At 39.5% G+C, this 13,456-nt stretch overlaps 1 protein-coding gene across 1 annotated transcript in view; it reads right to left on the bottom strand.

Moving 5' to 3' along the window:
* Positions 1 to 13,456, bottom strand: part of FGD6 (FYVE, RhoGEF and PH domain containing 6) — a 107,581-nt gene that overhangs the window by 93,367 nt on the left and 758 nt on the right. The window contains exon 2 of the mRNA XM_046646487.1: positions 5,285 to 7,691. Coding sequence (XP_046502443.1) covers positions 5,285 to 7,691 — 2,407 coding nt within the window. The remainder of the gene's footprint in view (positions 1 to 5,284; positions 7,692 to 13,456) is intronic.

Below are 13,456 nucleotides of genomic sequence, written 5' to 3'. Positions count from 1 at the left end.
AAGGTTCACTTTGGGAACATTTCTCCAGGAAATAGGTCAGAAGCTCATTTTGCAAAGCAATTTTCTGTCTCACTGATGTAATTAATTGCAATTTTAAGAAAACAATATCATCACATCCTTGGCTAAATTACAGATTTTTTAGATTTTTAAAGTTTTATTATTCAAAAATTTAATTAAAACCCAGCAATGGAAAATCAATCAATCATCTCCAAAAATAATGCTACTTTTCCCCCTCAAAATGTGGAAAGCTCAGACATCTCAAAACAGTGTATTTTTACCAAGCAAGACAGGATATGTGTGTCTGTGTACACACACAATTGCAATGTAGGATATTTGTTCTTGCATCTCTGACTAAAAATATGTCTCTAAAAGTATAAAGTGACAATCTACCACATAAAAGTATACATATTTGATAAAATATCATTTGTTTTGGCAAGAAATGAGACCAAAGCAATAAAGCTGGACAAAATACTGCAATTTAACTAATTCCTAATACTTTTATTTACAAGGAAAAAAGAAAAGCTTTATTGCCAAGAAAATCCAGTGCCTCTAGCAGCAGTTGCAAATGTAGGGTAGGTATGTAAACAAACAGATTTGCCAAAACTGTGTGACTATGATTCCTACACAAGAAACACAAAGTTAAAAAGCCATACAAATTTTTGATGTTTCCTGAGCTTATGCTGAAAATAACTCACAGGAAAGGGCTGCTGTTGAGAAATAGGAGTCCCACCCCCACCCTCTAACTCTGCATAATCTTATCAGCGCTATGACAACATGGAGCTGCTCATTAGGGCTATTAATTTATACTTGGATCATTACATTAAAATCCAGCAGTACCACCAGATGGTAAATGCAACCCAAGAGAGAGATCTTCTGGACAAATGATTTATAATGCAAATGCCATAATGGAATTTGAGAATTCTTGTAATTTGGCATTACAAGTCATCTGGCAGCTCTTTAAGCTCAGTTTTGTGTTTAAAATGGGGGAGAAAACAAACAAACAAAAAACTTAGGACTTCCCTTCATCAGAGATAAGAGTATACTGATTAATTAAAAAGAAATAATTTTGAAGTTTATTTTATTGTGAATCCCAGTGCTTGAGGAAAACCAAAAGATAAATCCAAATCTGTCAAGTGATGGGGACTTCCGGGCAAAGTTTCAAGGGACAGCAACCCACATTTGCTGATTCCACTTCCCCTCCTCTCAGTCCTCCTCAGTCTGCAATCTGGCTTTTCCCCTCAGAGCACCAATGAAACTACTTTCAGCAAGGTTACAAAATAACCTCCTAAATGCCAAATCCAATCATGTCCATTTTATAAGCCTTGGGTCATGTGTCACCACCTCTGTGAAGTCATCTTTAGCACCCTCCCCAGGGAATAACTCAGACAAAGCTTGAATTGATAAAGCCATGTTGTCCTATAATCATCTCTGCCTCACTGGACAGAAGCCCCTCAGGAGCAGGCATCCCCTTTCACCTCTGAATGCTCGGTGCTTGACACATGCTCAATACTGTGGCATAAATAAACTGAGGGCTTGCTAGGTTACCTAGGGAAATCCAATTATCCTACATTTTCTTTGAAGTGCTTATAACAAGAACAAACTAAAACAACAGAGGAAAAACTTGGAATGTTTCCAGGGAAATTTTTCCTTGGTTATAGAATCGAGAAATCTGCTACAATTTCAAGAGGAAAATTCCAACATTTGGACACTACTGTTTTGCTGATTTGTCCATAAATCTTTAACATCAAAGGCCCAAATTTTAGGAACTTCCTTATTGGAAATCAACCTTCTTAAGTAATAACAGCAAATGAGCACTTGTCATGTGCAAACCAGCGAGAGGGAACGGCCGAGGTCTGCTAGGTGTTTTAGATTTATTAGATCTGAAACGTTTCAGGGAAGAGAGCTCGTAGCTGTACCCAGAACGCACGGGAATACTCCAGAGTGGCTCACCATCTTACTTCCAACACAACTGCTTTTGAGAGCCAGAGCAGTGACCCAATGATGACCTATCTGGGAACACCTACAGCTACTATTTCTATGGCCACGGGAACTCCCCTGCACCTTCAGATTTGGCTGTTCCTCCTTGCCCACTCGGGGGTTTCCCAGGACCACTCCTTACCCATGCAGCCCCCTCCCCCAGTTTCTTCTACTCACCCTGACCTGGGGTCAGAAAGTCAATTAGCAGCATCCTGCTGTCAGCAAAGGACAACAGGGAGGGAAAGAGGGCAGGGATAGGAATAATAAGGAGAAAAGAAGGGAAAGCAAATCTACTGCATAGTAAATCCCAACCACCCAGCCCTTCCTTTCTCCTTATCACACCCACTGTCTCATAATCTTTCTCACAGCCAGCCCAGCCCCCAGTTTCCTCATTCCTCTTTAGTCGCCTCGCCCTTCCACAAACCCTGCTGCCTCAGACCCAGTGGATTTGCTCTTGGACGTCCCAGTGCTCAACTCCACCCTTGCCACACGTCTTGCCTCAGCCCAAAGAAGCGCTGAGAGGAAGAATTCATCCGGGAAGAGGGAAGGGGAGGCCAGTACAGTAATGGTTAATACAATTTGGGGGCTAAACTGGAACCTTTACCATTTCCAAAACTGCTTCTTTGGGAAATACACTCTGAGTTCCAAACTATCATGAACTAATTTAGAACACGACCTTATTTGGAATTGGGGCCTGCCTACAATTCTCTCTTGATAAATTATAAACATGTTGTTAGAAATTTGTAAACCATAAGCTGATGGATTCATGAAGCATCTACATTCTAAGGAAGGTGAGCATGTGGACCACCCCCAGGCTTGCCAAATGTCTGTTGGATCCACGATCTGGTTGGTTACATATGTAGATCTCGTAAACCAGTGAGTCTCTACGACTCTAGTCTCTCTCCCCTAGGTAGATCCAGACTCACTTCCCTGGGGGTTGAGAAAGTGTCAAAGACACTCTTCTGATTCACTCCAGCAGAAAAATCTCAAACAGGGTTAATTTGCATTTTTTCTTACCATTTTAGAACCCTGGGGTATTGGATTTTGAATGAATTTCTCCAAGGCACACGTCTACTCTTTCAACAGCCAGACTACCAAGTAGGATTTCCACTTGGATCCTCTCAGCTCACCTGAAACGTAAGCCCCACTTCTCATTTACCTCATTTTACAGTGTCCAGCTGTCCTCACGAAGGCTTGGGTTTGGCTTTCTCCGTCCATTCAATGTTGTTCACAAAAGGTACAACTTCCCAGGCAAAACTGCTAGTCGGACCCTATGACTGACGGCTTTTGATTCAGCTGGCACATTTTAGGAGTCTCAAGCTTGTGTAGGGCTCCCCGCTCCAGGCCTAAACACAAATCTCTGTGGAAAGCTAAATTCAAAAGCACAGCTCACCCACTCTTCACCAGGCTGCCCTACCTGACAGCCTGCAACCTGTCCAAAGCCACCCTCAGTTTCCTGCGGCCTCGAGAAAGAGCTCTCCTTATGAATGCCATCCAGCTGCACTGGCAGGCTGTGCACATTAACCCCTTCCAACCTCGTTCCCTGGAGCAGCAGTGCCCTAATTGCATAAGAAGCATACCAGATAAAGGACAAGTTCCAGAGGTTTACAGCTTGTGCGAGAGATAATGACAAACCCTGGGGATTGAAGCCTGAGAGCCAACAGGAAACTTACCCCAAGGGCCAAAAACCAATTTCAAGAAAAAAATTCATTTTAGCTAAGGATAGCAGAATATCATGACAAAGCCAAATTCATTCCTCATTCTCTCTCTCTCTCTCTCTCTCTCACACACACACACACACACACACACATACACACACAAACAAACATGCACAAATACTACACAAAAGCCAGTTAAAAGGAGGATAGTATCAACAAAATCGTTCCATGGAAAGAGGAGAAGAGCAGGCATGAAAACAGACAATTTTTTTCAAAAGTTGGATATTTAACTCCAATTCTCTGTTGACATATTTATGCTGCAGCACGGGGCTTCCGCCTAGGTACTGTACTAACGTTCAGAGAGGAGGCAAACAGAACGGAGTCAGCTCTCAGAAAAATTAGGCAAGGGAGGTAAGTCACCTTTTATGGGTCAAAGGAGGAAGGCAGAGAGGATTACAAGCAAGGAAAAATGCTAGGAGAGCAACTGAAAGTTAAAAAGAATTTAGAACAATTTATTTTTCTTGGTGCACCAAGATTCTGTTTGACAATTTTATTTGTCTAATTCACTCAATAATCCTTTTTTTGGGGGCCCCCCAGTATGTGCCACATACGTTCATATTTCTACAAAAAGTCCCATTTTAAGACCTGAGTATTCAAAGGCCTGAAGTTATTGACCTAAGGAGAATACGATGACCTCATATGGGGTCTATGCGCTCTGTGTGAAACATACGACACACTTTAAATACAATGCAAAGGTTCTCTTTGTGACTATGGAGAGAGAAGGGAGCAGCTTCACTGGTTGCTTCCTCTGACTCTTTTTCATTCATTCTCTCATATACCCATCTTAGATCTAGCGATCCCTACTAAGCCCCTTGCTTGGCCACGTGCAGGACAAAAAGATATGACTAGAACTCTTCAGAGAACTTAAAAGTGAACACAGAACACCAGACATACCAACAAATAATCATACCATAAGGCAGACTGAGATAAAGTCTGTAAGGATACCACAGCATAATTAGTAGGTCAGAATAGGAAATAAACACTTCCTACTAGGTAACTGTACGAGCTTCATGAAGCCAGTGATTGCTGAGCTGGACCATCCAGGATGGACAAGGTTTCAATAAGACGAATGGAAGTCAGTAATGAGCCTTCAACAAGCAAAAATAACTAATCCTCAAAGAGTAGCAAATTTTGCAAATTTAGAGGTTTTATCTTACAAGGGCACCATAGGTAAATGCATGGATTTCAACGAACTTCACAGATTTCTTACACCCAGCAAATAAGCCTCACTGAATTGGCCAATTTCCTCACCTAGGTTCCTGCTGGGACTTCTGAGTTAGTGCCCTGGAGGCCCCGGGAACTCTCTGTTCTAGGTCTTCCTTGTTGTACCTACCCTGCTACTGGTTCAAATTCTTTTAAACAGTTACTAAAATAAGCCAACTTCTTCAGGCTTGCATGGCAAATACCCATTCTGACCCTCTGATAAAAGGAGACTGCACCATGGAATAATTTAATATACACTTAACTAAACCACTCTCTCCCCAAGTGATTTTTCCCCACGTGTAAGATCTCAATCTATCTCACAGGGCTGTTGAAGGTTAATTTCAGTGATGCACGCAAAAGTGTAGAGTCTGTCTGACTCCTGTTACCTGGAATGCTGACGTCTGGGTCCAGGTTGCAGCTGGCCATCTGGAGCTTCATATGGCTCTTCCACCTCGTACACATTTGCATCAGTATCCTCTGTGCTGTTGGAATTCTGCCATTCCAACTCTGGAGTTTTCCCTATAGCCATAATAAACGGTAAGTTCTCATACTCTGGTATTTCCTCATAATGCCGTACATTTTCATACTCTGGTGCACAGCCACTTGTAACAGATTTGCAAGGCGCCTGAGATGATGACTCCCTGGAGAGCATTTGGTCATCCAAAGACTCAGCTCTTGGTCCATTAGCCGCACTGATCTGGCCCCGATACTTCTTTTTCTTTTGGGATTCCAGGCTGTAGTTATCTGCAGAATATGCCTTGATAGGTTTACTTCTCTTCTCTTCTACCAACAAGCCATGCCAATCACTTTCAATCCCTTTTCGCTCCCCACCCGAGTCTCCGAGTTGGCTACTCTTGAACCAAAATTTCTGGAAGTCACTCTTCATGAAACAGAGGGACAGCTTCATGTTGAGTAACTTCTTTAATGAGTTTTTCTTTTGAGAGTCTTTGCAAGGCTTAGTGCACTTTTCTGCATCCATAGCAGATAACGATTTCGCTCTAGGCTTGGTCAGGGCAGTTGAAGGCTCACTATTTGAGGATATGGCGACAGACTTTAAGGATTCTGGGTTCCCTGAAAAGGGTAAAATAGGATGAGGTAATTTCCACACTGGCTTTTCTGAAGCTCGTTTAGGCAGATCAAAGGAGGACGACATACCATGGCTTTGCGCGCACAAATGCCCAAGGTCATTTCTTTCTAGACCCCTCTCTGAATTTTTTTCTTCATTTGAGGGGTAAGAACTTTTCTCCACAAGCTCCTCTGAGGCAGCCTTTTTAAGCACTCCTGCAGCAGGCAAGCTGTGTCTTTGAGGTTTTTTGGGGGCAATTCTTGAAGAACTTTCATCTTTTATTGTAGATTCCTTTGGCATTTGAGGGGCAGACACTCCTGGGTTACAGGCCGTAGGCAAATGTTCGTTGCAAGTTAATTTAAGCTGCTTAGGCAGGCTCATGGACAGAGTATTGCATCTTATAAAACTGGTCTCTTTGTCCTCAGCAAGTGACATACTAGAACCATCTAGTGTCTTGCTGTCCGAACTCAAATTAGAGTCTGTATCTAAAGGAGGTACCATTTTTTCAGAGGAAGATGTTCCATGACACATGGCTCTCTGTGAATCAACTAAGGTCTGTCCATCACTGTTGGAGTCCACATTGACTTCGCTTTTATTTCCTGGCTTCACTTTGTCCACCTGTTCCCGGTTACACAAAACATTCTGATGAAGGACATCGATTTTATTGTTTTTCAAATTATCTTCAAAAAGACAAGAAGTGCTTTTCTCTAAATTCCCTGGTTCTTCAGTACTTTCACTAGGAGTATCTATATACTTCTGGCGTAACAGTCGAGCAGCGCGCGTCTTTCTGGGCTTGGGAATTGGAAATTTGGGGGTATATGGTACTAAGTGAATTTCTAAGGGACCAAGATCTTCGAGTTCTGATTTCTTACCAACTCCATCTGAAGATAAAAAAGTACTCCTTTTACCATTTTCTAGAGCTTCTTGTTCAGATGAATGAAAGCAAGTATTGCTTTTTTCACTGCCATCCTGACAAGTTCCAAAATTTTGAAATTCATCACTAGGAAGCTGTAGGTGGCAAAAGTGAAAATTAGGAACTTTTTCAAAGCTGGACAGGGAATGTGACAAATCCGCAAACTCAATTCTGAATTGTCTGTTGGGATTACAGCCATCATTCATTTCTGGGCTGTCGGTGGATCTGTGCTTCTGTGGGGAAATAAAAGGTGACGTTCGATGTGTTAAAACATCTTTGAGCTTCTCTTCTAGGATGCTTGCCTTTAAAATGACCCCACACTGGCTCTTGACCTTTTCACCATTAGAATCATATTTACTCCTTGTTTTTACAGCTGAAGGAGACTCATCAATTTTACTATTTTCTAAATTTTCATGCATTTCTAGGGACTCGAAGACAAGCTGCTTTACACACAAATTTTCTCTATTCCCAAGCTTATGGATGCACTCAGAACTGCAGGAACACATTGGTAAAACATAACCACTACTCTGATGCCCTATATTTTTGCAATTAGAGTTGTCAGCGTTTTCAAGTAATTCCTGTTTATGGTCTTCCAGGTTCACGATGATTTTCCTCGATGGTGATTGCCTGATGTCTCGAGTAGGTGAGCCCTTCAGAACTTTCGGTTTTGGGGCTATTGCCGGTTTAGTTTTCTTTGTTGATTGTGGAACACTAGAAATCACAATATCAGGTTTAGGTGCAACAGGAGGTGGAGCTTGCTTATTATTTGCCACCACAAACTTTGGCTTCGGGGCCACTGGTGGCTTCTTAATCTCTAGAAAGGAAAAAACAATAATTTGATGACAAAAAAACCAAAGCACAAGATGCCTAATGATTAAATTTGATAACTTTTACTTTTGACGATACAGTAAAATTGCATTTTACTAGGTAGATTATGTTACATTACATAGAGCCGATATTACTCTTGAAAATTCCTTAAATTGCCCTTCAATTCCACTATACATAACTTTGGGTATACTGTACATTTCTTAATAAGTCAATACAGTTTTTCTTCTAAATTTAGAACAAATTACCATATATTTAATACACTTATATTTAATATAACACATTAACATATACTAAATGAAATAATTGGCTTCTGCTTGGGACCCATTTAGTAGGAGAAAGTACTTCAGTTCATTTGCTAAGTGCTAAGAGCTGAATTTGCCTAAATTATATGTTGGACACAACTCTTTAAGTTTCTCATATGAGTAAGTAATATTCTTCTACCTCAATGATATGCAGTAGAGTTGTATAAATGCCTTTTATCAATGATCTATCTCGCCAGAACCCCAAAACAATCTGAAAAAGAAATACAGAAATACAATCTTAAAAACTGAAAAGGGGCTAGCCCTGTGGCCGAGTGGTTAAGTTCATGCACTCTGCTTAGGCGGCCCAGGGTTTCGCCAGTTCGGATCCTGGACACAGACATGACATGGCTCATGAAGCCATGCTGAGGCGGCATCCCACATAGCAGAACTAAAATACACAACTGTGCACTGAGGGGCTTTGGGGATAAGAAGAAGAAGGAAAGAAAAAGATCGGCAACAGATTTTTAGCTCAGGTGCCAATCTTTAAAAAAATAAAAAATAAGAAATAACTGAAAAGAGATTCTTCTGTATTACTTGAGGCTCATAAAAAAGTTGGTATTTCTCTGTGCAGGGGTTGTCAACTGGGAATTTTTATTATAATCCTTCACAGGGCTTTTATTATTTAAAAAAGTCACATGTCTAGGCTATACCCCAGATCTAATCTATCAGAGTTTCTGGGGGTAGAGCCTGGATATCTGTATTTCTTTGACAGATAATTATGCTGTGTATCTTTCATTAATAAACACTGTTCTAGTACATTTAAAAGATGATCACAGGGGCCGGTCCCATGGCATAGTGGTTAAGTTCCATGCTCTTTGCTTTGGCAGCCTGGGTTTAGATCCCAGGCACTGACCTACACTACTTGTCAGCCATGCTGTGGTGGTGACCCACATACAAAACAGAAGACTGGCACAGATGTTAATTCAGGGCTATCTTTCTCAAGCAAAAGAAGAAGAAGATTGGCAACAGATGTTAGCTCAGGGCTAATCTTTCTCAAACAAAGGAAGAGGAAGACTGGCAACAGATGTTAGCTCAGGGCCAATCTTCCCCCCCCCCAAAAAAAAAAAACAGTACTTAATGAGCAGCTACTATACTGTGCTAGATTTTGTACAGACCTGCTCCTAGTCCATAGGAACTTAATAAAAGCTTCACACGTGAGACCTATAAAATGAAAACATACACAGAGCCTGAACATCTGTATTTCTTTTTAGTTCTTTTAAGTTTTTCCACCTATACTGTCACTCATCACCCAGTCACATTTCCCCTAGGAGACTTGAGGCAAAAAATATTTTATCTTATACTTCTTTTTTTTTTCTTTTAAATGTTAAACACCCATTTAAAGATTTTATTTTTTTCCTTCTTCTCCCAAAGCCCCCTGGTACATAGCTGTGTATTTTTCAGTTGTGGGTCCTTCTAGTTGTGGCATGTGGGATGCTGCCTGAGCATGGCTTGATGAGCAGTGCCATGTCCGCACCCAGGATCCGAACCGGTGAAATCCTGGGCTGCCGAAGCAGAGCTCACGAACTTAAACACTCGGCCACGGGGCCGGCCCCTTATCTTATACTTCTTATATTTATGTTTGTTCCCCTACCAGGATCTAATGCTTAATAAAAACTTAATTCACTGAAAAACATAAACATAAACTTTTCAAAATACCTGCTAGACACTGTTTAATTACTTGAATACACAGAGGCTTTGATACTTCACTTGGTGATGATTTTCTTTTCAACCAAGGAAATTAGTCACAACACTCGGGAAGATGTTACATGGAACTGAGTAAAAGAAAAAAAAAAAGGAGTAGGGTGTTTTACTTCCTGTTACCAATCAAGGAAGAATTTCCCAAACCCCTAATACTATGTGTTTCACCAAGATCATATGATAACAGAGACCTTCTTACTCAATTCCTCGGTATAATAAAGAAGATAATAAATAATATTAATAAATTAATATTATTAATAAAGATAATGAAATATTTTCAAAAGAACTTAATACAAATTCCCAAAGCTATACAATTTCAGTTAGCTATTCAATATGCATGTTATTAGTTTTGTTTGTATTTTTTATGCAGAAAAACAACTGTAAAACTCTTCAAAACCTAACGATAAAGCTTGGTGTGATGGTCTATTAAATTAAATTCTTGGTCTATTAAGTAAAGTCTTAAGAGAAAGTGTGAATGCCCTGGGCCTCTTCACAGCCTCCCATCTTACTCAAGATAATGAAAACTGACAAGCCGTCATGTTGATTTCATTTCTGTGACCCTTCTTAAAACATCCTACTTCTGGGATTTTTGAAGGAGTGAAAAAGAATCCGTTTTGCAAGATGAAGAGTTCTGGAGACTGGCTGCACACCAATGTGAAGGTACTTAACACTCCTGAACTATGCACTTAAAAATCCCCCATGGCCGAGTGGTTAAGTTCTTGCACTCTGCTTCGGTGGCCCAGGGTTTCGCCGGTTCGAATCCTGGGCGTGGACATGGCACAACTCATCAGGCCATGCTGAGGCGGTGTCCCACATAGCACAACCAGAGGCACTCACAACTAGAATATACAACTATGTACTGGGGGGCTTCGGGGAGAAGAAGGAAAAAAAAATCATAAAGATGGTAAATTTGTCATGTCTATTTTACCACAACTAAAAAAACCAAAACCATCTCATCGAATTAATCTTTTATTTTTTGAAGCTTACAGCCTTGTCAGAAGCTTCAGAGTCATTTAACTAATCAATTTTTGCTCTTTACTTAAATTGTTTTTTAATCTTTGGTACCAATTTTACTCTTTCCTTTAAATATGTTTTATACACAAGTCTGCTTCCAAGAGACATAAATCCCTGCTCTCTCATAGTGTCCTAGAAATTCAATTAACTACATACGAACTGTGGTTGCTTCCCAACAAATACAGCACAGCATTATGTACCTAACGCCCTCGATGCATACTCGCTGAATTAAATAACTAACTGTGAGCATTGGCTTACCACTATTAGCTCGCTGTGTATTGGAGGAAGCCAATAACAACCTGGAGAGGTGGCTAACCTAATTGTGTGTCTTTGTGCAGATCTGGCAGCCTCAGTTTCCTTACTTGTAAATGGGGGAGTTGAATATTTCTCTAGAACCTATGTGATTCTGAGATGATAACTTCTGAGAAACTTGCTCAAGGAGAACTCTTACATTCTCGAGTCCCTTTGCCCTGTATGATTTTTCTTCAGTGTACCTTTGTCTGTCTTCACTGGTAGAAGGCAAGCTCCAGGAGGGCAGGCACTTGGTCTCACTCACTGCTGTAGCCCCAGTGCTGAACACAGACCTTGGGAATAGTCAGAGCTGCCACACACACATACTCTTTGTCTCCCTAACAGAAATTTCTTTTTTAAAAAAAATCAATATCCATTTTAATGTAGAATAGTATTTTGAAAAGTTAGCAGGAATCAATACGATTATTGAATAAGTTCTTAATTATTAGTAGGAATAAGTGTTCAACTAAGTTGCTGGTATAGCAATATCTGAAATCCTCATTATTATTATTATTGTTATTTTTTTTGGTGACTCTGTTTTGAAAGAAACACAAATCAAAAAATAATAAGTCATCATATTATGGTCTGCTCCAATGTCAAACTCTTGAAATAAGCGTGCGATGTTTGGAAATGAATCCAGCACCTTTGGATCTTAATACTGTATCAACAGTCAGACCCAAAGCTTTTGAGAGCAAAGCAGCAAATCTTTTATTTACACAGCTGTTTGGCTCCACGGAAAAATAAGGTAAGAAAGTAAAGCACTAGTACCATTTTACTAACCATTACAAACAGACTCATCAACTGTTACACACAGATGGCTCCAGTTTACATGCACACTTTCTTAGCTATTGGACCAGCCAAAAAGCAAAGCACAGGCATTAACGAGACACTGACCTACACATGTTCAAAAAGATTCAAAATGTGCATCTATAATTCTCTCTCCTTTTTCATATACTGATTCAAACAATTCTAAAATCTCTACTATAGGCCTACTTTTTCACACATGCAGAAAAACAAAGCAAGCTCTTCTTCAGGATACCTATAACTTAGATGTTCTACAACTTACCCTATTTCCTTAATTTAAGCCAACTATCCCAAATACCACAGATTAGATGCAATAGAAACAAAACACCCTCTCCCCCAATTGCAAATAACTTTCCTAAAGTTTTAATGAATTTGATCATTGTTCCAAAAAGCATCATAAATGGCTTGTAAGAATTATGAACACATAATTTATAAGAACCGCATAGAAATAAAATCCCAGTTCTCATCTATATTCTCCACTTAGACGTGAGAAGGAATTATAATAAATCTCAACAGATGGGTGAACAAAAAAGTAGTTAATGCTTCTCAGCAAGCCATGCTAAAAACCAACTAACTCAGCTAAACACAGGAAGTGTCCTTCTTTTAAACACCACAAAAATGTCTGTGGATTTCTTTAATTGTAAAGTTGATAAAATATAAAAATAGCTTGCATTATCCTAGGGTAATTCAAATGAAAGAATCATAAACTTCCAGACTGAGCCCTAGATCAGGTTTACATACTATGTCAAATAAAATGCTTCCGTATCTGTTCATCATACACTGTTAGGACTGGGGAATTGAAAACTGATACGTATAAGGTATGAATATTTTAAAAAGTGTTCGACACTCCAAAAGAGGGAAGAAAATTGGCTGGAAGGATTTTAAAATTTCCAACCGCTTTAAATTTAAATTAATTAGATTGGTTCACTAATAAAAAAAAAAACTAGAACAAAGTGAAGCTCAGAAATTTAGGATGAAAGTAATTCACTCCAAGTAAGTAGAAAGCCTCTCTTTGGTAAGGAAAAGAGAGTTTATAAATAACATAACTTCCAGTGTATGATGACATATCTTCTACACATACATACAACATCAAAAAGGAAAGATCCACATCTTCTTCAGGAATACTACTACAGGAATACTTCACTCCTTGCTTTCTTATTCCTATTGGCTAACTTCTTGCCTTGTTAGTTCTAATCGATTACACCTAGCAATGCAATATGCCAATATATCTAGGCTTTAGAAACAATACAAACCAGAACATTCAGAGAGCTGTTTGACAGTTTCAAGTTGCAAGAATTTAAAACAAATGTCAGGAAAAGCTAAGAAAACAAACTGATACTTAAGTACTAACTCTAGAAGTAATTTTGAGGGGAAGCTTTACACTATTTTACTGTAAAATGCCTAATGAACGTGGACAAAAACGTTTTTTAAAAATCTTAATACATTAGTATTAAGTTCTGGCTTAAAAATTAACTTATGTTCTTATAAAGTGAGTTTAACACGACTTTAGTTATTATTTCGGAAAATAAGAATTGTTTCTTAAGAATATTTAGAAATACAATGTCCAGAATTGCCGAAAATCCACACAAAGGTAGGAAAGGACTGTGGCAGGCACACAAAAATAAGGCTTTGTTTACACTAA

This window comes from Equus quagga, chromosome 19 (genome assembly GCF_021613505.1).
Source record: "Equus quagga isolate Etosha38 chromosome 19, UCLA_HA_Equagga_1.0, whole genome shotgun sequence".
NCBI lineage: Eukaryota > Metazoa > Chordata > Mammalia > Perissodactyla > Equidae > Equus > Equus quagga.
This window is presented reverse-complemented; position numbering and strand designations above follow the sequence as displayed.